Genomic DNA, 22,541 nt, shown 5'->3' with positions numbered 1-22,541 from the left:
TTGAGATAATGGCCAAGTCCTGAGAAGACCAATTATAACCTTTTTGATAGGTATCACCTATCACTATTTAGGAGGTTTCTGTTGATTAAATCTGGCCCATCTTAACCTGGAGCAAATCCATAGCCTCTTGTTTCCTGTGGAAACAAAAACAAAACCACTTCTCCTAAGCAACACATCTTTTAAGTTTCATTTCACAAATATATTTTCTGAATTCTCTTCTAAAGTTAAGACATTTTTAAAATATTAAGGTTGGTGTATTTTATCAGCCTCTCTTTCAATCCTATGTCTCCCAGCAGCTGTCTCTTGCCCATCAGCCATAAAAAAATTCAAAATCAACATAATAATATACAGTATCCAGACTTCCTGTGTACTTTACATCTCTACATGACTTTTTGTTTATTTCTCTTTTTAAATACTTTATTATATGATTTTTTAACCATTTTTTATTTCTATAACTGTTGATACCCTTTTATTTCTTTCTTAAGCCTACACACATAGTAAAACACATTGGAACCTATTCAGAGGTTTTTTTTTTTTCTGAACCTCATTTACTGTGTAACTTTTATACTTTTTTTGACCACATGAGCAAACCTTTAAACTGCTAAGCTGCATGTACCTCTGCCCACAGCTTTGGTGGCTAGCTATGCCCACTTCTCGAGTAGTAAAAGTCTAGCCTAAAGCTCACAACCCAGTCAGAGGTTCATAACCAAGAACTGCATTAAACTTTTCCTAGAGCTCTAGAATGTTGATGCTTGCACTGTGGCGGGCATTTTTACTTAGTTTAACATGCTAGCTGCTCAAGGGCTCACTGTCTTGCAGAAACTCTTAAAGGAGCTGTCTCTTCTTTTATTTTTTAAAGCTTTCTCAGCTCCTATGGAAATTCTAAAGCATCACATTGATACACCATTTGTAAGTGGCTAGCTCAGTAGGTAGAACATGAGACTCTTAATCTCAGGGTTGTGGGTTCAAGCCCCACATTGATTATCATTTGTAATTGGAGGTTTCTCTTCTGTGCACCAGTTCCCAAGTAACCACTCAGAGGTTTAATATGTCTTATAAATAAATGCTTGACCAATGGCTCAGGCTTATTATTAGCTAGCTCCTATATTTAAATTAACCTATATTTCTTCTATATTCTTTACCACGTGGTTCGTGGCTTGTTACCTTATTTTCAACATATCTTGCTTACTCAGTAGCTGGTATCTCCCAGACTCTGCCTTTCTCCTGTACCTCTTCTTGGATTTTCTGCCTGGCTCTAGCTTGCTTTACAATAGGCCAAAGCAATTTTATTTATCAACCAATGACAGGGGCACATATTCACAGCGTATAGAATGATGATCCTACAGCACTGTTCTTATAGTTACTTGGAGCTCTTAAACTGGGAAAAATGCCTGTTATTGATGTTTTCAAAAATAAAACAATGCAAAAGCTTTACACAGATTAAAAATCTTTTATGTAACCATATCCATGATAGCCTGTGAAGCTATGAAGTTTAAATGTCATGGTACACATGGAAAACCACTGCCTATGGTTGTATAGCCACAGATGATCATAGCAAGCTCCAATGGATAGTTTTAACCCAATAATCATACAGATGGCCTTGGAAAAACTAAAGGGGTCACAAAAAATCAAAAGACAAGAATCTAGGAAAGAAACTGGATGTGATGGGAGTCAGAAGTGGTAATATGAGGAAGATATGAAAAAATGGAGGGAGATTAATTATCTACGTGTACAAATTTGCTCAATAACAAAGTTAATTAGGAATAAGAATGTAAGTTTTATTTACAAAAGAAACATTCTCTTTCTTGGTATGAGCTGAGTAGTGGTGGCATCTCATATATTGCTTCCTATTTGCTTTCTTAATGAATACAATACATTCTTATTAACTATAGTCACTATGATAAGCAACATACCTGAATATAAAGATTTTGAAATTTGCAACAAAAGGTATAATTTCTATCTTGTAAATAATCATTCCTAGGTTTGTAACTCATTGAAAAGCAAATTATTCATGTTGAAATTTTCTCCTACTCAGGTGATGTGATTATCTTTGACAACTGGCGCTTGCTCCATGGACGTCATAGCTATGAGGCAGGAACTGAGATATCCCGTCATCTGGAAGGAGCTTATGCTGACTGGGATGTAGTGATGTCAAGGCTTCGTATTCTAAGACAGAAGGTCAAAAATGGAAACAGAACTGGGCAATGGTAGAGCAGAGGCAGAGATGAATCTCTGTGAGTTCCAGGCCAGCCTGGTCTACAAGAGCTAGTTCCAGGACAGGCTCCAAAGCTATATAGAAACCCTGTCTTGAAAAACAAAACCAAAAAAAAAAAAAAAAAAAAAAGACTTGGAAATGAATTTCCTGCCCTTAAATTTTAGTGCAAGTCCAATAACTGAATGTTACTAGCTATAGCCTGGTTATTTTCATATCATGATCAACATCATTTACATATTAATTTCTTTAAACCTGAACCTGCAGTTTCTCTCATCATAGTATTCTTCCTTGTATTCCTATTCAATGTCAACTTGTTAGATGTCATGATAGGGAGCTGTCTTAAGGCATTCCTTCTGTGGCATGTGTGTTCTAATTTCCTTTGCTTTCACAAGTGTCAGTAGAACATCTGCAGATAGTTTTGTATCAAGCAAATCTTTCTGACAAATAAATATATATAAATAAAGCTTGTGTTTGAAATAAATGGTCGTAAAACAGGTTCCTGCTGAGTTACCTGCATGGTCTCATTTTTTATGACTGCATATCATGATCTCTAGCATGCTTGAAAAGTCTTCAGACTTTCAAAGATCTATTTAATTCATTCATTTTGCAGGATTTTGTTGTCTGTGCTCCAAGAGATCTCACTCACTTTATAGTCCTAACAGGGTTTGTAATACTTAAGGTATGAAAATAAATCCAAGTCTGTCAAATTAAAAAAAAAAATCTAGTTTCCCTAAATTTGTCTTGGCTACAGAAATGGCTCCGTAAACTTTCAGCATTACTGTCACCTAAGGGTGAATCATTCCTCCTCATTTTTTGTCTTCAACTCATGACTTCTTAAAATATGCAGGCAACCTACTTGAGTGGATAAGATGTTTACTCACCCACCTCTGGACAGCCTCACCAGCTGGTCTCAGCTTCCTGCACAGCCACCAACGTAGGGATGGAACGCAAATGTCATAGTATAGCATGAAGTTGTAGTCTGTTGAGCCTCCCATTACAGTGGGATGGATAAGGAACTTTGAAATTCCAGTTTGCTGAAATTCTGTTATCACCTTCATATTTGAATCTGTGTAAATTTTTTGTTTCTGGACATCTTTTTAAAACTTACCTATTTATTTCACATCCCGACTGCAGCCTTCCATCCCTGCCCTCCTCCCACTCCCTCTCCCCACATCCGTATCCACTGAGTTCCCCACCAGGCAGCCACCCCTCCCTCCATATTCACTCAGAAAAGGTCAGGCCTCCCATGCACATCAACAAAGCATGGCAGGCACCTCCCTCTATATTCAACCTGAGCAAGGCTATCCAGCATAAGGAACAGGTTCCCAAGAGACAGCCAAAGTATGAGGGACAACCCTGCTTCCATTGCCAGAAATCCCACAAATAGACGCAACTACACAACTGTCACATAAATGTAGAGGGCTTAGGTCCGTCCCATTCAGGATCCCTGGTTATTGGTTCTGCGACTTCCCATGAGCCAAGTTAGCTGTTTCTGTGGGTTCTCCTCCAATGTCCCTGACTTCCTTGGTTCCTACAATCCCTCCTCCCTCTCTTCAGCAGGACTCTTTGTTTGGCCCAATGTTGGGCTGTGGGTATCTGAACATGAATGGATAAGGGCTCTCCGCTAACAACTGGCATAGTCACCAGTCCGATCGCAGAAGATGGCTGGTTCACGCTATGCATCTATGCTGCCGGCAGTCTTCTCTGGGACCATCTCTAGGAACCTTTTTTAAATTAATTTTAGTTCACATACAAAGTAGGGGATTCATTGTGGTAACACCATCTAAGTACATATTTGCTTCCCCGGTGTCTTGCCTCATCTCCCATCTTGCTGTTAAAGGCTCTGACCATTATATTGATTAAGAATGGAAAGACTGAGCACCTTCACCTCATTTCTGATATTAGAGGAAATTCTTTCAGTCTTCCTCCACTAAGTATGATGTTAGCTATAGATTGTCATATCTAGTCTTTAATACGTATGGGTATGTTTCTTCCATTCCTAGTTTGTTCCAACCTTTGATCATGAGGGAATACACAGGCTTTTTTTTTCTGAATCTATTAAGATGATCATGTGATTCCTGCCATAGCTTATTTGTGCACGGTATTAACATTTTATCAGTTGTGTGTGTTGAAAGCATCCTTGTATCCCCACAACAAAAGCCACATCATCCTCATGTATGATCTTCATAGAAGTTCTTAGATTCAGTTTATAAGAATTTTATTAAGTTTCATCTGTGTTCATCAAGAAAATTAGTCCATAGTCTTTTTTGTGGGTTTGTCTGCTGTTATTGTGTCTTTATCTGGTCCTGGCATCAGAATAATGCTGACTTTCCAGGAGATTTGTTTTAGCTTACCTTCCTTTTCTAACTTGTCTACAGTCTGAGAAATGCTAGTGTTTGCCTCTTTTAATGGTTTGGTAGAATTCAGCAGAGCCTCCTAGCCCTGGCCTCATCTTTACAGGAACACTTGCTATTGCCACTTCAATATTTACTTTCCATGGATCGACTTAAGATCCTTGTGACCTATTACCTTTATACCCTACGGATTTAATTTTGGCAAGTCATGTGTGTCTCAAAATTCATCAGTTTCTTTTAGAGTTTCTAGGTATCTTAGATTGTAAATTATCAAAATTTCACTAGGATCCTAAAACTCACATGAAAGCACCAAAGATCACAAATGTCTGAAGGTACTGAGATTTTAGATTTCATTGGAATCTATTATAACAATCATCTTTTCTTCCCTAGTGTTATTAACTTGAGTAATTCCCAATTCATTTATTTCCACCCTGATCTTTATTTTGTTAACTATGGCGTGTATCTGTTTGTGAATCTGTACACATATAAGCACATGGATGTGCGCTTGGAATCCAGAAGAGTGAGAAAGATACCCTGGAGCTGGAGTTATAGGCAGTTGTGAGCCTTATGACATGGGTACAAGGAACTGAATTCAGGTCCTCAAAGTAGTAGGAAGTGCTATTAACTGCTGAGTCATATTATAGCCACTTTTCTACTGCTCTTTTTGGATTTGGCTTCTCTTTGCCTTTTAGAGCATCTTAGGCTCTTATCACATGGCATATGCAGACAGTCACTAGCATTCTGGTTCTTTCTATCCCTCTCCAGACTTCTGCTAAGTGAGTTCCCCAGTGGTCCTTGGTCTGAAGCTATTCTCTTTCTTTTGCCTCACTGTCTCATTATAGGTATTAACTGTATAACTCAGCTTCCCCGAAGCTAAATATTTTTGTGGATAGTTACCTGAGTTTTTGAAAAGGAGTGAAGAGAATAATGATTTCTCCATCTTGTTTATGATATGATTGTTTTACTGCTTTTTAAAAGCTACATAATTAATGATAACTGATAAATGAAAACAAATCCTAGCTGATACTATCTTACCTAATAAAATTTAGAATTTGGCAATGATTCTGTTTCTTTAGTAGATAACTCCTACAGGAATTCCTAGCACTCTCGGTATGTCTTCTTCAAGATGGCTATCAGGTCTTGCTTTGATTCTTGAAAGAAAAAAAAAAGGACATTACTTTCCACCATCAATAATTCCAGTTGTGACCAGGAATAAACTCAAGACATTCCAGACATCATTCACTGATAGCTCTCACAAACATTTCAATGTCATTCCAGCGCATTCAACATTTTAAATACACAGCGTGAAATCTGAAAGCAATCTTGTACACAGGGTGCAATAGATATAGGGAAATGTGTTCTTTTTTCATATGCATATTTCGTTGATTGCATTCTTTTCCCTATCTATCTTTGCACCACCGGTGGACTGAGTATGAGATCTTTCCATGTACGGTGTATCAACTCAACTTTGGTGGTAAGAATGGCAGTTTCTGACAGGTGTATTAAATAAGAAATGACTATGTGTCCTAAAATAAAATGACATGTGCATGTTTTTTGAATCTCCTGTACCTGTGGCCCCACCATCAGTCAAACAGATGTATATCTCTGTATGACTAACCAAGAGCAACCCTTGAAGTAAAACTGGCAAATCTACATCAACCTACTGACAGAGAAACCTTGTGATTTACATCTGTAGATACATACAAATTTTATGCAGCTGAGTCAGTACACTGACATTTCTTGGGGAAACCACAGTGATAACTGGGTTCACAAAGCATCAGTAACATTGGTTATTTTCAGTGTGGCGTTTTGAGAATGCAAACTTTAACTCACACTTTCACTTACCCTATTTATATAAACAAACCCTGAGGGGTGGAAGGGTTGTAGGAGCCAGAGGAGTGGAGACACCTCAAGAACATGGACCACAGAATTAGCTAAGCAGGGCTCATAGGAAGAGATCACAGAGGCTGACGCAACAATCACAGACCCTGTATAGGCCTAAGATAGGTCCTTTTCATATATGTTATGATTGTATAATTGGGTGTTCTTTTGGGACTCCCAACAGAGGGAGTCAGGAGGTGCCTCTGACTCTTTTGTCTGCTCTTAAGATCTTTTTCTTCCTACTAAGTTGCCTCATCCAGCCTTGATATAAGAGTTTGTGCCTAGTCTTATTGTAACTTGTTATGGCATTGTTCAGTAAATATCACTGGAAGACATGCTCTTTTTTTTTTTTAAGGGAATTTGGGAAGGAGTTTATCTGGGCTGGGGGGATGGGCTGGGAGGAGTGAAGGGAGGATAAACTGTGGTCAGGATGTAATGTATGAGAGAAGAATTGAATAAAATAAGCCCTCAGTACATTTTTTTACTCACTGCTAATGTCTTCCCATTATACTGACTTCGGTTATTTGAAAACATCTATAACCAGTATATGTATCTGGCCACATAACAGTATAAACACCAGAAATATCACTTTCTCCAAAAATAAAAAGATGGGAAAATTCATTCTCTTCTATTTAGCAATTACAATGTTTGAATAATCTCCAAATGAAAAAAAAAAAAACAAACAAACAAAGATCTGTGCCCCACAATGGTGCTTTGCTTATTTAGCAACTCCTTCATGAGTGTCAGCTGGGCACCATGTACACAATGCTCTAACTATAGCGCTGCAAATATCCAAATTTACCCATGAAGATGAAAAGACAGGGAATTAGTAACACAGAAAATGTTGAACACAGCTGTGCCCAGTGCTTCCAGGAAAGACTTGGTTTATAAGGAAAACATAAGGAAGGCAAGGCACCAAGAAAAAAAAATGTTTTGCTGGGGCTGACAGAAGGCTCTGTTTGCCAAGCCCTGATTAGACAGAAGAAGGCAAAGAGCTTTTTCTGGGTCTTCTCTTCGCTACTGAAGGACCACATGAAAATAAGGGAAACCATTGTTGAATGAAGCAAGAGTGGATAGTGCATTGTGTGGACCATCTCTGAGGTACTTCAGGCAGGAAGGAATGCTTCCTTTGGGTCAGGAGATCAGAGCACAGTGTGGTCCATGGACTACCTATAAGCAAACTCTAGATTTCTGTAAGTGGAAAATCAACACCACAAACCATAAGTTACAAATATTATAACATTCTTAAAGGCTAGCTCAGAAGCCTTTAAGATTAAATAATCTCATCTACTGTTGGTGACACTGTTATTTGTACTTTAGGAAACAGCGAAGTGAACGCTGTTTAAGACAAATTTGTAAAAATAAACTGGAGTGAGTGCTTCTTGCAGTGCCGTTTAGTTGTTTTTGGAAGGAGCAAATGGAGTCCAGACTTTGAAGCAGTTTCTGAAAACTCTGCCTTTGGTAATTATCAGGCAAGACTCCCAGCATAACAGTTATAAAAAAATAATAATAATGGTGCTTTCCCCAAAAAATTGGCCTTTAGTGGTACTCAACAGTTTAGCTTAAATGCTTCTATTATCTACACAGTCTAAAGCAATAGATATCTTTTTCCCCTAATATCTGCCAGCCCCATCTGCTCCTTTTTCAAACCTTTAAAACTAAATTGGAATTAGGCAAAAATTATAATTTTAGCACAAGTGCAATTCCCTGTCAGCTCACATTACCCACATTGTGCGTCGGCTACTGGCTGTCGGTGTTGGAAAAAGGTGGGGAAGTGGGTGTTTGCGGTGAGTGATTTCACAGCCGAACCTTCTAGAAGGGCTCTCTAATTTGGGGCCACTGCCTGAGTCTCAGGCTGTTCTAGGCGCACCACTTACCTTTGAAGAAAAATAAGAACTGTTCCCACCAAGACTAACCATAGTGATTATCAACCATGGAATCACGCTGTGGTTCTGGGTATAGAAAAGGAAAATAATTGGTTCATTCATAGTGAGAGTGTAAAAACTGGCTACCATAAAGAATAACTCCTGCTGTGTAAAAGACCGGTTTTCTTGTCTACCAGAAATATTGCAAATGCATAAAAGTCTTCTTTCATTGAGATACAGTGTTCTGCTACCAGGAAGAAAATGCTAGCTCTTCCACAGAGAACATGGCTGGTTGAGCAAACCTTGCTTTTATCAGACATCCATTGTAAAAATAAGCAAAATCTTAGTAATGGATTTTAGAATATTTAGTGAAGCACGTGTAATAAAAACTCAGGAACTGGGATTTAACCTGAAGGTTAAAAAAAAAAAAAAAAACAAAAAAAAACAAAACAGTCAGTCACTGGCTGTTACCTCTACCTCAGTCCAAAATGGCAATGCTGTCTCCACAAATCCCAGAATGAGACTGTTTCTGAGAGCTGTCTCCTCCCATTTTATAAACCTCTATAGCTCTGGGACTAAGGGCATGCACCACTTACACCTGGTTTCTATGGTAACTAGTGTGGCCACTGGGACTAAAGGTGTGTGTCACTGCTGCCTGGTCTGTAAGGCTGGCCCAGTGTGGCTGTTTTAATTTTCTGATATTCCAGCAAGCTTTGCTTATTAAAATACAAATGAAATCCCACTACATGTTAGTTTGGGGGGTTTTGAAACAGGCATTTCACTGCATAGCCCTGACTGCTCCAGCATTTTGTATAAACCTGGCTGACCTTGAACTCACAGAAATTCACCCTGACTCCACCTCCTAAGTGTAGAGTTACAGGTGCAGGCCAAAACACCCGGTGGATTGGATTTTTTTTTTTTTTTGAAAAACTGTAAAAAGGAGGAGACATAAAAGGGGTGGCTTTGGGGTTTTCTTTTTTTAATTTTACATCCTGGTGGCAGTTTTTCCTTCCTCTTTTCCTCCCATTCCTTTCCTCACCTTCCCACCATCTCTCCCTCAATCCATTCCTCCTCTGCTTCTGTTCAGAAAGGGGCAGAACTCCAATGGATATCAATAACGTATGGCATATCAAGTTGTGGTAACGCTGTATTTAGTCTGCATAAGGCAATCCAGTATAAGGAATAGGTTCCCAAGAGGCAGCCAAAGCATTAGGGACAGTTCTTGCTCCCATTGTTAGGAGTCCCACAAACAAATCAAGCTACACAACTGTCATATATGTAGAAGGCCTGGATCAATCCCATGCAGGCTAATTGTTGGTTCGGATTCTGTGAGTTCTATGAACCAGGTTAGTTGTTTCTGTGAGTTTTCTTGTGATATCCTGACCCCTCTGGCTCCTACAATCCTTCCTTTCTTTCTTCAGCTGGATTCCCCAAGCTCAACCTAGAAGCAAGCTAGTGTAGCTATCCTATTATTCAGCAAAATAGAGTTATCAACCTTTTTATAGATCATCTGTTACCTGAAAATCTGGTGTATCATCATCAACTAAGAAGACTGCACGGTACACAGATGCAATGACACATATTTCTACATACCATTCCCCCGGTGTCCAGTTGTTTGAAAAAAAAAAGTCTAGCTCTCTCTCACATTTGATAAATTATTTTTTAGAATGTGGAATACTGGATTGGTAGAATTTTGTTTTAATGTTTTGAATATTTTACTCTCTGTATTTGCTTGTATGATTTCTTAAATCTGATGGGAATCTTATGATTAGTTCTCTGCACTGAGGGTACACTCACTCACTATGACTTTGATATCTAGATTTTTCTGAAGCTTAGGTATGCTATGTCTAAATTTTCATTGGTTCTGGTTTTGATATCTGCCCTACTTTGTGTTCTCTGAGCAACTTGCATCTATGGCCTAATGTCAGATAATCATTATAGAAGGTCATTGATCCTTCAAGCAATGCTTTGGTTGTTCCACAGTTCCTGTGTGCTGTTTTCATTTTTTTTCCTCTCTTTGATTTTTTCATTTGGGAAATTTCTGTTGTCATATCTGGACATCAGAGATTCTTTCTCCGGTCATGGCTGCTGTTGCCCATAAGACTTTTGTTTTCTGATCTGTAGTAGTTTTTATCTCCAGCATTTCTTTGACCCCCTTCTGTGAGCTTCCATCTTTCTGATTATGTCATCTGTCTTAATTAGGGTTTTTCTTGCTATAATAAAGCACCATAATCAAAAGAAATGTAGAAGGAAGAAGGGGATTATTTTATTTTATAACTCTTAGGTCACATTCCATCACCGAGGGAAGTCAGGGCTGGAACCATGAGACAGGAACTGATGAAGAGGCTGTGAAGGAGTGTTGCTAACTGGCTTGCTTTCCATAGCTAGCTCAGCCTGTTTTCCTATATACCCCAGGACCACCTCCCATAGGATAGTACCACCCACAATGGGCTGGGCTCTCCCACATCAATCACTAATTTTAAAAATGAATCATAGGTTTGTTCACAGGCCAATTTTGAATGTAAATTTTCTCAATTTAGGTTCCCTCTTCAAAATGATTCTAGTTTATGTCAGGTTGACATAAAACCAGCTGGCACATCCTCCATTTGGTCTTGCATGATATGTTTATTCTTCCATATAGTGATCACAGTTTTAATTTTTCCAAAATTTCTTCTTTTCTTAACTGACTTTTCCTCAATTATACAGAAGCTTTTGGTTTCATAAGGTCCTACTTGTCAATTGTTGGCCAGAATTCCTGGGTAATGAAGTCCTATTTTGAAAGTCCATTGCTACATCTCTATCTTGTAGGGGAGTGCCTGTGTTTTCTTCTTGCAGTTTTAGTGTTTGAGGTTTTAAATTGAGGTTCTTTTTTTCACTTAAATTGATGTTAATTTTTGTGAAGGGCAATAGATGCAGATACACTTTCATTCTTCTGTGTGTAGACATCAAGTTTTCCAGTGTTATTTGTTGAAGAAGCTTTCTTTTCTCCCATGTACGTTCTCGGCAATTTATAGAGTGTCTTATGGCTATCTAGTACAGTCAATGTTTGCAACATTTAAATCTTTTGCTAGAGTAAAATGCAGTTTGTATTTTCTATTTTGTTTCATTCATCTACATTTCTGATTTTGTGGCAGTACCATACTGGTTTTATTATTAGAACTCCATAATATATTTTTAAAATCTGGAGTGGCAATCCCTCCGGGATAATCCATTTTATTAATTGCTTTGGCTATGCAAGGTCTTTTCTGGTTCTATATGAATTTTAGGACTTTTTTTTCTATTTATGTGAAGAATTTTTGTTGTAGGAGGAGTGTGGGCCGCGTCCCACCACCCGGCCTGCTTAACCCCTAAAATAACCACACAAAACTTGTATTAATTAAATTACTGCCTGGCCCATTATATCTAGCCTCTTCTTGGCCAACTCTCACATCCTGATCTAACCCATTTCCAATCATGTGTATCGCCAATTGACTGAGGCTTACCGGCATGGGTCTAACCAGCATCTGTCTCAGGCAAGAGAACCATGGCGTCTCCCACACTGCTCTTCTTCCCAGTATTCTGTTCTCTCTACTCCACCTACCTAAGTCTGCCCTATCAAAAGACCAAGGCAGTTTCTTTATTCAACCAATTAAAGCAACACAAATATAGAAGGACCTCCTACACCAAATTTTGTTGTATTTTTATTAGGGTATTGGGATTGCACTGAATATGTAAGTTTATTCTGGTAAGATTTTCATAATTAGCAATTCTACTTATCCATGAACCTGGTGGTTTCCTTCTATTTTCTAATGTCTTCCTCTATTTCTTTTTTCATAGATTGAAAATTTTCATTATAGAGGCCTTTTACCTCATTGGGTAGGTTTATTCCAAGATATTTTATTATCTTTGAGGCTATTGTAGATGGGCGTATGCCCATAATATCTCTCTCCATGTGTTAGTTGCTGGTGTATAGAAAGACTACTGAATTTTCATTGAATTTCTATCCTGCCTCTTTACTAAAAGTTGATGATCATTTCTGCACTGGGAAGCTAAGTAAGAAAACCATTTCAAGACTGACTGTGGAACTCTGAGATGAGCAAGTCTATACCCAGAATCAGGGCAAATGTGTCTCCTGTTGGGTCACTGCAGGGATAGGCAAAGTCTTTGGACTGCAGCTGAGAGTAGCTGAAACTACATCTGAAGCCACTTCAGAATCCTTGTGTGGGATCAATTTTGACAGGTCTATTATTTAATTCATGGTAAAGAGGAGAATGAAACACTCTGAGTCCAGTTGCAAATGATACTCATGGCAGGAACAAGGTCATACAGGTTCATACTTGAGTCAACAAGGTGATGGGTTTGTTTCTGGGTTTGTTGCTAGAATCGTAGTTGGTAATTGTGTTCTCTGCTTTAAATATGCCTTCTAAATAGATCCATTTATTCTCACGCTCTTCTGGGACTTTGCTTTCTTCTACCTGGTTTCTAAACTTCTTAGAAAGCTCTTTGGTCCATGATGACATAAAAGTATTGTGCTTTGATGGAAATGAAAGGAAGACCTTATTCTACATCTTGTTGGCCAATCTTGAACTGAATTTTGAAGAAATAATGGAATTTTTAAACATAAAAATTAATAGAAAATGGTATTTCAGATAGCTGGAAAAATGTGCAGAGACTCAGAAGTATGTACTGAGCTGGAAAGTCCAACCACATAATATTGTAATTTTAAGAACATTTTGTTCAGACCTATCTCCCAAATGATGTTTAACACATGGGGTTTATAAATATAAAATATCTTCTGTTTTATAGTCTCTCGAAGAAAAACTCCTGTCAATGGTAATTAGCTTTGTATATAATTTCTTTCTCTTAAACGTCTCCTACCACTATTCATTTATTCACCTTTTAGTACTTGGCTGGGAGAAGAAATAGAGATGGATGAGAAGACCATGTGATATGTCACTGTGGTGACCCTTGGATTCATTCCAGTTAACTAGCCAAGCTGTTAACATTCTCAAAGTCAAAGCAGAGAAATGGAATACAGTGGTTATTTCTATTGCCAAGTGAGGTGAAGTCTAATCCAAGTTACATCAAGTCTATTAAGAGTTTGGAGGGAAGTCAATTCTTTAGATGATTATATCCAAGGAAATCTAATCATCTTTACTCAGAACCAACTGCTATAGCCCACAATATGTCATGTCATATATAACACTCTGAAAATGCTTGCAACTGCCTCCAATTTCTCTATCTCTCCTTTTCAGAGCAGGAATATTTAGCCAGAAGGAAAGCACAAGGCTATGGAGTGGAAACTTAGAAAACTGTCTTCTGGAGACACAATGCAATATATAAAATGTTTATCTCTTATTTTAACACTGAATATGCTCTTCGTTTAACTAATTCCATAAGCTAAACCAGTAGCATCAGTTTATTTATCAAATCATTAGGACTGTGACTTTAGACACACCATGAGGTCTAAGCATCATGAGGAAAAGTGAGGGTTTCAACTCTCATCTCATCTATATGTTTCCTACATCCGACACGTACACCTCCAGTCCAAACCTCTGTCCCAAGCTCCATGTGCTTAATCTCCACCTGCCAAGTGGACTCAGACAAGAATGACTTGAGCTCAGTTCATTCCGAATATAACTATCTCTCACTGGACAACCATCACTCTGCCATTGTGGATTCTTTCTTGCTGTACAACACGTTTCTCCTAGCCTTACCTGAGGGAGAGCCTAGATATCTCCCTCATGCTGATATACAGTGGGCCAAGTCTCCATTCCGACCTCCAGTATCTCTCCATTCCATTTCCCAGCATTTGAATTCAATTCTTGATTTTTTTTAAATCCGGCTTTCTAAAGAAACCTTGTAAGTAGATTTGTGGCTTCCAGTCCCATTAATTTGCAACTCTCTCTTCAAGGGAGATACATGGATCTTTTAAAATGAGTGTCAGGTCAACAACTTAACTACTTTAGACCTTTAAGTGACTTCTCATCTCTTCTAATGTGGCCCCAGAATGTGGAATGCATTTAGTCTTTTAGTGATATGGCCCTGTCTCATCTCTAGTCTCATACACCCTTCTGACCCTCATGTATTCCCTTCCTATATAACGTCTGTCATTATAGGTACATTGAGTCCTTACCCTGCACCTGGAACTATGCTAATGTTATGTATCAGTCAGCATTTTCCAAACTTTCCTAATGATGCATAGCACCTGGGGTTCTTTCTAAAAGTACAAAGTCTGGTCCTCATCCCAGACTCATAGAATCATAATCCTCAGGGAGTAGTTCAGAAAGCTGCACTCTTTCTAAGTTCCATGGACCACTTACTGTCTGAGGAAACAAAGCTGTATATTTACACTTTAACTTAATCCTCATACACTTTACTGAAACAAGAGCTGTTGTGAGTCTTACTTATGGAGGTTAATGTAAAGGGGTAGGTCAGTTATTTGCCCAAAACCAATGATGATGTCGCTATAGTGATTTAAAGCCAAGCATCCAACTCCTACCACAGCGAGAGTCGGCTCCATTCACTGGGAAGTCTGCACCTGCCTTGGTCTCCATGCCTTTTCTACTCTTTCACTTGGAGAGTTATTTTTCCATATTTCCTTCAAAAACAACTCTGAGTCTCTTATCTCAGACTGAAAATTCCTTAGCCCCTCTGTGTAGCTTGGTTGCCTTCCTGTAAGCAACTGTTAGCCTGGCACATCAATATCCACATTCTTCTCTGCTCCCCTAAGAGTCTATCAGGAGGCACGCTTTCCAAGTCCCTGTGAAACTTACTCTAGCAGAATGCCTCAATTCTACTAGATAGATGGTAAATATCTGCCAAAATAAATAAAAATAAATCACTTTTGTTTAGAAATTACCTGGACTTTAGATCATATTATCTAGTCTCACTCCAACAACAAAATAGTTTGAGCTAATGAATGATAATTCATTCAAAATAGGCCATGTGCCTATCAAGCTGACCTGTTTTCACTCCAGAAACATTTTAGAGTTGGAAGAAATCATCTCATTCCTTTCTATAGTTTAAGCAATCATGGATCACCCCGAAATAGAATACAGGTAGTGTGGGTCCAAACTCACAGGGATATAAATGTGCTATGAAATTAAAGTGGGAAATTAAAAATAAAATACTTCCATGCCATCTTAAAGCAGGAGGAAGAATTCTGCAGGACTGGTAGCAATTTGTGCTGAATTGGTAAAGACGAGGGGCAGTAAACTGTTTTCATGGCATTCAATAAAGGACATTCAAATAAGGAAAAAAAAACAGATCTTATCAAAAAGAAAGAGAAGGAACTTTATAAATTCGGGAAGGTTGTTACAGGCTACCTGAAAACAACAGAGGAAAAGACAGACGCAGAAAACAAGTAAATCAAGCCAAACGTAGGTCCAGCCAAAAGATTCCAAGCAGGAGAAGGGAAAACAGAGCCTCATTGAAAATGTAAACATTGTAGTCCCAGCAAAAGCACAGACTGTTGTCTGTCCCTCACAAGAGCCACAGCTTCACAAGCCTCAAATCCATTTGTGGTTCTGGGTGAAGCCGTGACTTCTCCCACAACGGGACAACTGTAGACAAGAATCTACTTTGTCAGTCTGTGTGACAAGAAAGAAGCACAGTGTTTGGGAACCATTTTAGAGAGAGATCTGTTGTTTAAAACTGAGCTACCCCAAGGAAAAACCACAAGCCTCAGGGGTTGAATTTAACTTGCCATAGCCCTGAGAGTCACTAGTGGGGAGTTGAAAGGGCAGGAAGCTGGGAACCTAAAAGCCACAGGAGGCAGCAGTCTCCAGGGCTGTGAAGTACCCGGAGAAGAGCAGCCCAATAACCACTCAAGACTTTGAAAGTGCTGAGCCTGAGACTAGCATTTGCATCAACCTCTTGCAAGCGCCTATCTGCAGTGGCTGTTGCAGAGTCCCAGAGCGCTAATATTCCTGTGGAAGATTCAACATCCACAGTTGCGTCTTTCGGGCCGCCTGATCAGTACTTAGAGGATTTCAAAGAACAGCAGTGTGAGGGAGTCTTGAGACAGTGAGAGACATCTTCCAGCTGGATACTGCCCTGCCCCAAACACCACCCCAGTGAACTACATATTGTGATGAAGCCTTGAAAGCCTGAGGAGACCTGTCCAGTTAATAGACTGCAAAGCTAAGACTGGACAGCAGTGTCCTTTGTTTACGTCTTAAGAAAGAGAGGGACAGGGCTGGTTATCCAGATATTTGATGCGTACCAGCATAAGTTGTCATCAGTGTTTTTGAACTTGGTTATTCTGACAGGTGTAAGATGGAATCTCAGAGTTGTTTAGATTTGCATTTCTCTGGTGACTAAGGGTGTTGAGCATTTCTTTAAGTGTCTTTCAGCCATTTTAGATTCCTCTGTTGAGAGTTTACCCATTTTTTATTGGATTATTTTTTTTTCTTTTGATGACCAATTTCTCGAGTTCTTTGTATATTTTGGAGATCAGATCTCTGTCTGATGTGGGGTTAGTGAAGATCTTTTCCTATTCTGTAGGCTGCTGCTTTGTCTTTTTGACCATGTTCTTCACTTTACAGAAGCTTTTCAATTTTAGGAAGTCCCATTAATTAATTGTTTCTCTCAGTGTCTGTGCTACTGGGGTTATATTTAGGAACTGGTATCCTGTGCCAATGAATCCAAGTGAATTTCCCACTTTCTCTTCTATTAGGTTTGGTGTGGTTGGTTTTATGTTGAGGTCTTTGATCCATTTGGACTTGAGTTTTGTGCATGATGATAGATATGGATGTTTTCATTCTTCTACGTGTTGATACCCAGTTTTGCCAGCACCATTTGTTGAATGTGCTTTATTTTTTTCCATCTTATATTTTTTTGTTTCTTTGTCGAAAACCAGGTTTTGTAAGTGTGTGGATTGATATCCAGGTCTTTTATTTGATTTCATTGGTTCTCTTGTCTGTTTTTATGCCAATACCAGACTGTTTTCAGTACTGTAGCTCTGTAGTAGAGTTTGATGTCAGAGAAACCCTGTTTTGAAAAAAAAAAAAAAAAAGCTCAGAAACAAAACGAACCTTATATTGATCCAATTGACTATTAGAATTCTATGACTGCAGAGAATGAAATGTTACAGGTCCACACTAATTACAATTTGTCTTGGGCTACCTTTACCACCTGAGTACCCATTGTTTGCCCAGCTCTGTGACTGACCCAGCATCCTTGTGCCTGCTAGGTGAAACCCTTTGAGATGTATTAACTTCACAGATCACTGACTTCCATCCAACAAAAAATGTGATCAGATGACCCTGGAAACCCATAACAGATTTCCCCCATTTTACTATAACCTGGTGTTTCTGTCGATGCATCTAAGATGTGGTGTTTACTACAAAACTTCACTAAGCTATTATCATAAAGCAAATTAAATCTGCGTCACAGATATTTGGCTCTAAATTAAACCTTCTCTTCCCCTTTGAGTGTGAGTGTGTTTGGGGGTGGACAGCAACATATGGTGAAGAAAGCAGACGGACAAACATCATCTGTTCCAGAAGACAGAGGTACAGAGACAAAGAGAAACTTAACAGTGACAGAACCTCTAACCCAGCGCTGAGGATATAGTGGCGAAAACTTAGCCACTTTTCTTCTTCAGCTGCTTTGACCTTCACCAGTCCAGAAAGGTGAACACCCAAGGCTGTTCAGTGTCTAGCTTTCCTAAGGCTAACATAAGCTAACTCCGTGTTCCGTCTAGCTGAGCTAGAAAACAAGTCATTCTTTGTCAAAGGCAAAGCTGTTGCTCTTTCACAGACAAAGAAAATGAGCCAAGCAAAACCTGTGAACGATTAGTCACCCTATATATCTCAAGTTTGAGGCTGTATTTGCAAGTACATGTGTGAGTTTTATAGTTCATTAAGTTGGTCTATGTTAGGCTTCATAAATGGTCTTTCACTTGCAGAGTAAATGGACGCTGGTGTCCAGTGATCCACAGAATAGATGCAGAACCTGACCCACTCTGGAAATAACATCCAGAAAAACAGCTCCACCTCCAGAGAGAGGCTAGCTAGTTTCAGACCTGTCTGAGTGTGTTTACTGCCTGTTTATGTTCAAATGTCCATACCACTACCATTACATGCATTTGCAAGATTCCCTTGCATGTTTTATTGGTAGTAGCCTATGATAAATTATTGGGACAGAGACATATTCTAAATTACCAACCATAGCATTAAATTTAAGGCATTCCGAAATTTACTTGTTCATAATTTGTAATAAATTGCTGGAACGAAAAAAAAAAAAAAGTCCTATCAAGGAGCAAACAGCCCTTCAAAGGACAGACAGCGCTGAAAGCTGGAGAAATAGAGGATAATGAGGAAACTATTCTAATATTCAGCAGGAAAAAGGATTAGGGGGAGAAATAAGGAGGGTGATCCTCTAGGTATTTAAAGTAAAGGATGGAAAGACATAAAAAGATCCATTGCAGAGGCAGTCCCTGGTTAAGAAAATGGAAATTACTGAAGTTGTGTACCCTGAGGGCAGTCCCTATGCAAGAAAATGGAAGTTACTGAAGCTACATGTCCCCAGACAAAACCTTTTTTGTAGGCTGGGGTAGGTGTTGCCTGGAGTGAAAGGGATGTTTGCATTTGGCAGAGCAAAGGACTGGCTGGCTGGAGGGCGCGAGCCTTTCAGTGTGTTCTTGAGGCAGGGGCGCCATCTGGCGGTGAGCACAGGAAATTAGCACACAGCCTTTATTAAGCATGGTTCTGTTTCTTTTCACAAACTGAAATACCAAAGGACCAACAGAACAAAGCCTGCTGGTGTTCTCTCTTTTTCTTTGCTGAGGTGTGTGTGTGTGTGTGTGTGTGTGTGTGTGTGTGTGTGTGTGTGTGTGTGTGTGTGTATAACGCTAAGGATGAGGACCAAACAAAAAGGGAAACGAAGGGGGAAAGAATGAATGCTCGTGGGACAACCATATGAGAAAGGAGCCCCATAGTAGTTTGCAGGACCAGGAACAAGAGTGTGGACAAAAGGCCACAATTATCCAGTCTAGCACACATTAAGAATGGAGGCGCCAAGTTGCCAGAGTCCTGCTTGCTCACACCAGAATTTGGCTTTAAGTTTTCCAGAACCAGAAGGCTCTTCAGCATGCGCATCTGGGAGGGGTCCTTTTGGTCACATGACCAACTACAGGTCTGACCAGTGCTATGGAGCCCCGTTAGATGTAGTTTGAGTGGTGTAAGGACACCCCTAAGGCCATACCCACCTCTCACTCCCTGTTCTGTGACGGCTCTCGGGCCAGGGCAGTTCCGCATTCTTCTCTCTTCCCCTAGTCACTCTTAATCCCTTCCCAGGCTCCTCTGTGAGCTCTCACACACTCACGTCCCTGGTTGCGTCCCCTCCCCCGCTGTCCATTCGTCCTTGTGCTGGCAGTTACTCACTTGTATCTCTTCTTTCTTCCTTCCTTCCTTCCTTCCTTCCTTCCTTCCTTTCTTTTTTTCTTTCTTCCCTTTTTTTGTATCTTCTTTTTTGTTTGGAATGTTTTAATCATACTAAGTACAAACAGTAGTTTTAATTATTTTTATTTTCATTTTGACTGTTTTATGGTCCCTATGTAACCATAGCTAACCTAAAACTTGATATGTACACCAGGCTGTCCTAGAACTCACAGAGATCCACTTGCCTCGCCTCTCAAGGGTGGAGATTCAAGGCCTGTGCCAAGATCCATATGCAAATCCAAAGAAAACAAAAATGCAACAGGGAAGCAGAAGAAGAATTCTGGATAGGAAAAGAATTGAGAGTGAAAATAGAGAACGGGGACTGGAAAATGACTGCAGACAGCAATTGTTTATTTTTAGGGCATCGGCTTCCAGACATTATGGGTTCAGGAAACATTTTCAAATGTTGTAAGTTTTGGAAATGTGGGTGAACTTGGGACAGACCTCTTCCCCCAAAAGTGACTAAAACAAGATTTCTCCACACACTTGTTCAAACCTAAGATGGCATTCCACTGATAGATGAAACTGCCCTCTTCCTGGAATGGCAGACATCCGTGACTCACTTAAAACCATCAGATTTCTGGACAAATGCATTTCAAAACTAAGTCAGAAAAGAAGAAGTTCCCACTGCTTGGCTCAATGGGAGGCCGGCACTGGGGCTTTTAGTTGCTAGTAAATAAACCAACCATTCTGGGACTGCCATGTTATGGGGAAGCCAAACTAGCCACTCAAAGGGAACACATGGAGAAGTCCTAAGACTGGAGGAAGGAAGGAAATGAGGGAAAAGGTGCGAACCCAACAAATTAAGATCCTGCTGTATCTACCCATGCCTAAAACTCCATGAAAGATGCTAGAACCATCTAGTCAAGCCTTTCCCCACATATTAAGCCACTCTAAATAGAAAAGTGATAAACAATTATCATTCCATAAACTAGTCAGTTCTGGAACAATTTTTTTTCGTAGCAGTAAGTATCTAAAAACACAATGAGAGACTGAACAGTTCCAAACAAGCCAGGAATCATTTGGCTGTTACTCACTATAAAATCTTTGCCTCACCCTATCTATACAAATACCCTCCATCTCTTCCACTGATTCTCCTCTCCAGGGCATCTTTTGGGGTATAATCAAGCTCCAGTAAGTACATACATTTTGTTTGATTCTGTCTTGACATCATTATTCTTGTCCAGTGGTGCCTCCCAGGTTAACTAGCTCAGTGATTCATTTAGCAAACGCTGACATCATAGCAGAAGTCCCTAACCAGCGATACATCTGATACAGTGGTTCATCCAGAACTCCTTGATCTCTGACAGCACTCACCACAGAAGGAAATAAGTTGTCTCTGAAAACTGGCTGGCTCGAGAGCCAGGTCAGGGAAAATACAAGGTGAGCCTGAAGCTAAAAAAAGACAAGTAAGGGAAAGTACAAAAAGCAACGTTCAAAATAAGCAGCAGTCACCCCAGAAGAGCACTGACCAGTCAAGGCTGAGGTGAGGTGAACAAAAAAATAACAAGTATTCTATTATTATCCATAGCATGAATATCCTTTAATCCTGCTCAGTAGATAATAGTTGTGCCCAAATTATTGCTACCAGCAACAGTTGCTTTCATCAATTACTGTGTGATAGGTTCTGTTATGAATATTTCATATACGCCAATTATGTCTGCTTTCATAGCCCACTGGGAGGGAAATACGACCATTATCATCATTCTGCAGATGCTGAGTGCACGGTTTAGGTCAAGGTACAAGTATAAAAGAATGCCGTTTCATACATATTGCCATTCCAAGCATAGGACAGCATGTAAGAGGGGGTTGCTGGCCGTTTCAAGCACTGTCCGGCCACACAAAAGCTGAAGGGATTGGTCAACTGCTTAAAGACACATTTAAAAGTTGAGATATAATTTTCTCAGATTTCCACAGTTTAGAATTTAAATGTAAACTAGTTGGACACTAAAACTCAACCTCCTGGGTTCTCTGCACTAGACCCAAACAGCATGAATTATTATGCTAAAATTATACAACCGTACCAGGGTTCCATTTGGAGCCTTGGAAATTATACAAAGTCTTCCAGCACCCTGGGGGAAATGTATTTGTTAACCTATTAAGAATAAGTTAAGTATCTACCCATGCAAGAGCCCTGGGAGGAACCTGCTCAATGGAGAGATACAGTTAACCCTCTCAAGCAGAACACCGCTGCTAAGCAGAACAGTCTGTTCCAAGAATTTGAGCGAGGCCAGCTTCTGAGAAAATAAACACATGCGAGAACAAGGTGAATTTATTTTCCTCGACCTAAAACAAAGACTGAAACAGCAACATCCAGGGGGTTTCTGCTGCCAGAACAAACTCAAAGTCCAGGCTCCACCCCCTACCACCACGCTTGTTATTAGAACAAAGAAATGGGCAACATTGACCCTGGCAAAGAAGACAGCGCATGGGGTGGAATTCACAACACACTGCTGTGACCTGAGGATGGTGCCAGGCATCACCCAGCCTCACTTGGTTTTCAAGCCTTTTGAACAGAGTATTAACAACCCCCTTTCATAGGTGAAGGCAAGATTTGCAGAGGCAACATTATTTACTTAGAGTCAAACCCGGTAAATGATGAAGACAATATTTGAACCTACCTATGCCTAGCACTAAAGACCATGTCTGTCCTTTGTAAAGCCACAGCCAAGAAGTTGTCATTAAGGCCCACCCCTGAGCTCAAGTGAAGTTCAGGGCCTAAAACCAAGAGTGTAGAAAGAACATCATGATCCTACAAAAACACAAATCCTAAACTCTGTGTTTGTAAGTAGAGATCAAT

The 22,541-nt window shown here is 39.6% G+C and overlaps 1 protein-coding gene across 1 annotated transcript in view; it reads left to right on the top strand.

Moving 5' to 3' along the window:
* Window positions 1–2,713, top strand: part of Bbox1 (gamma-butyrobetaine hydroxylase 1) — a 48,368-nt gene extending 45,655 nt beyond the window's left edge. The window contains exon 7 of the mRNA XM_050125367.1: window positions 2,036–2,713. Coding sequence (XP_049981324.1) covers window positions 2,036–2,211 — 176 coding nt within the window. The 3' untranslated portion in view covers window positions 2,212–2,713. The remainder of the gene's footprint in view (window positions 1–2,035) is intronic.
* The last annotated feature ends 19,828 nt before the right edge of the window (window positions 2,714–22,541 follow it).

The sequence above is a fragment of the Alexandromys fortis genome, unplaced genomic scaffold (genome assembly GCF_014885135.2).
Source record: "Alexandromys fortis isolate MF-2015 unplaced genomic scaffold, M_Fortis_MF-2015_v1.1 scaffold_229, whole genome shotgun sequence".
NCBI lineage: Eukaryota > Metazoa > Chordata > Mammalia > Rodentia > Cricetidae > Alexandromys > Alexandromys fortis.
This window is presented reverse-complemented; position numbering and strand designations above follow the sequence as displayed.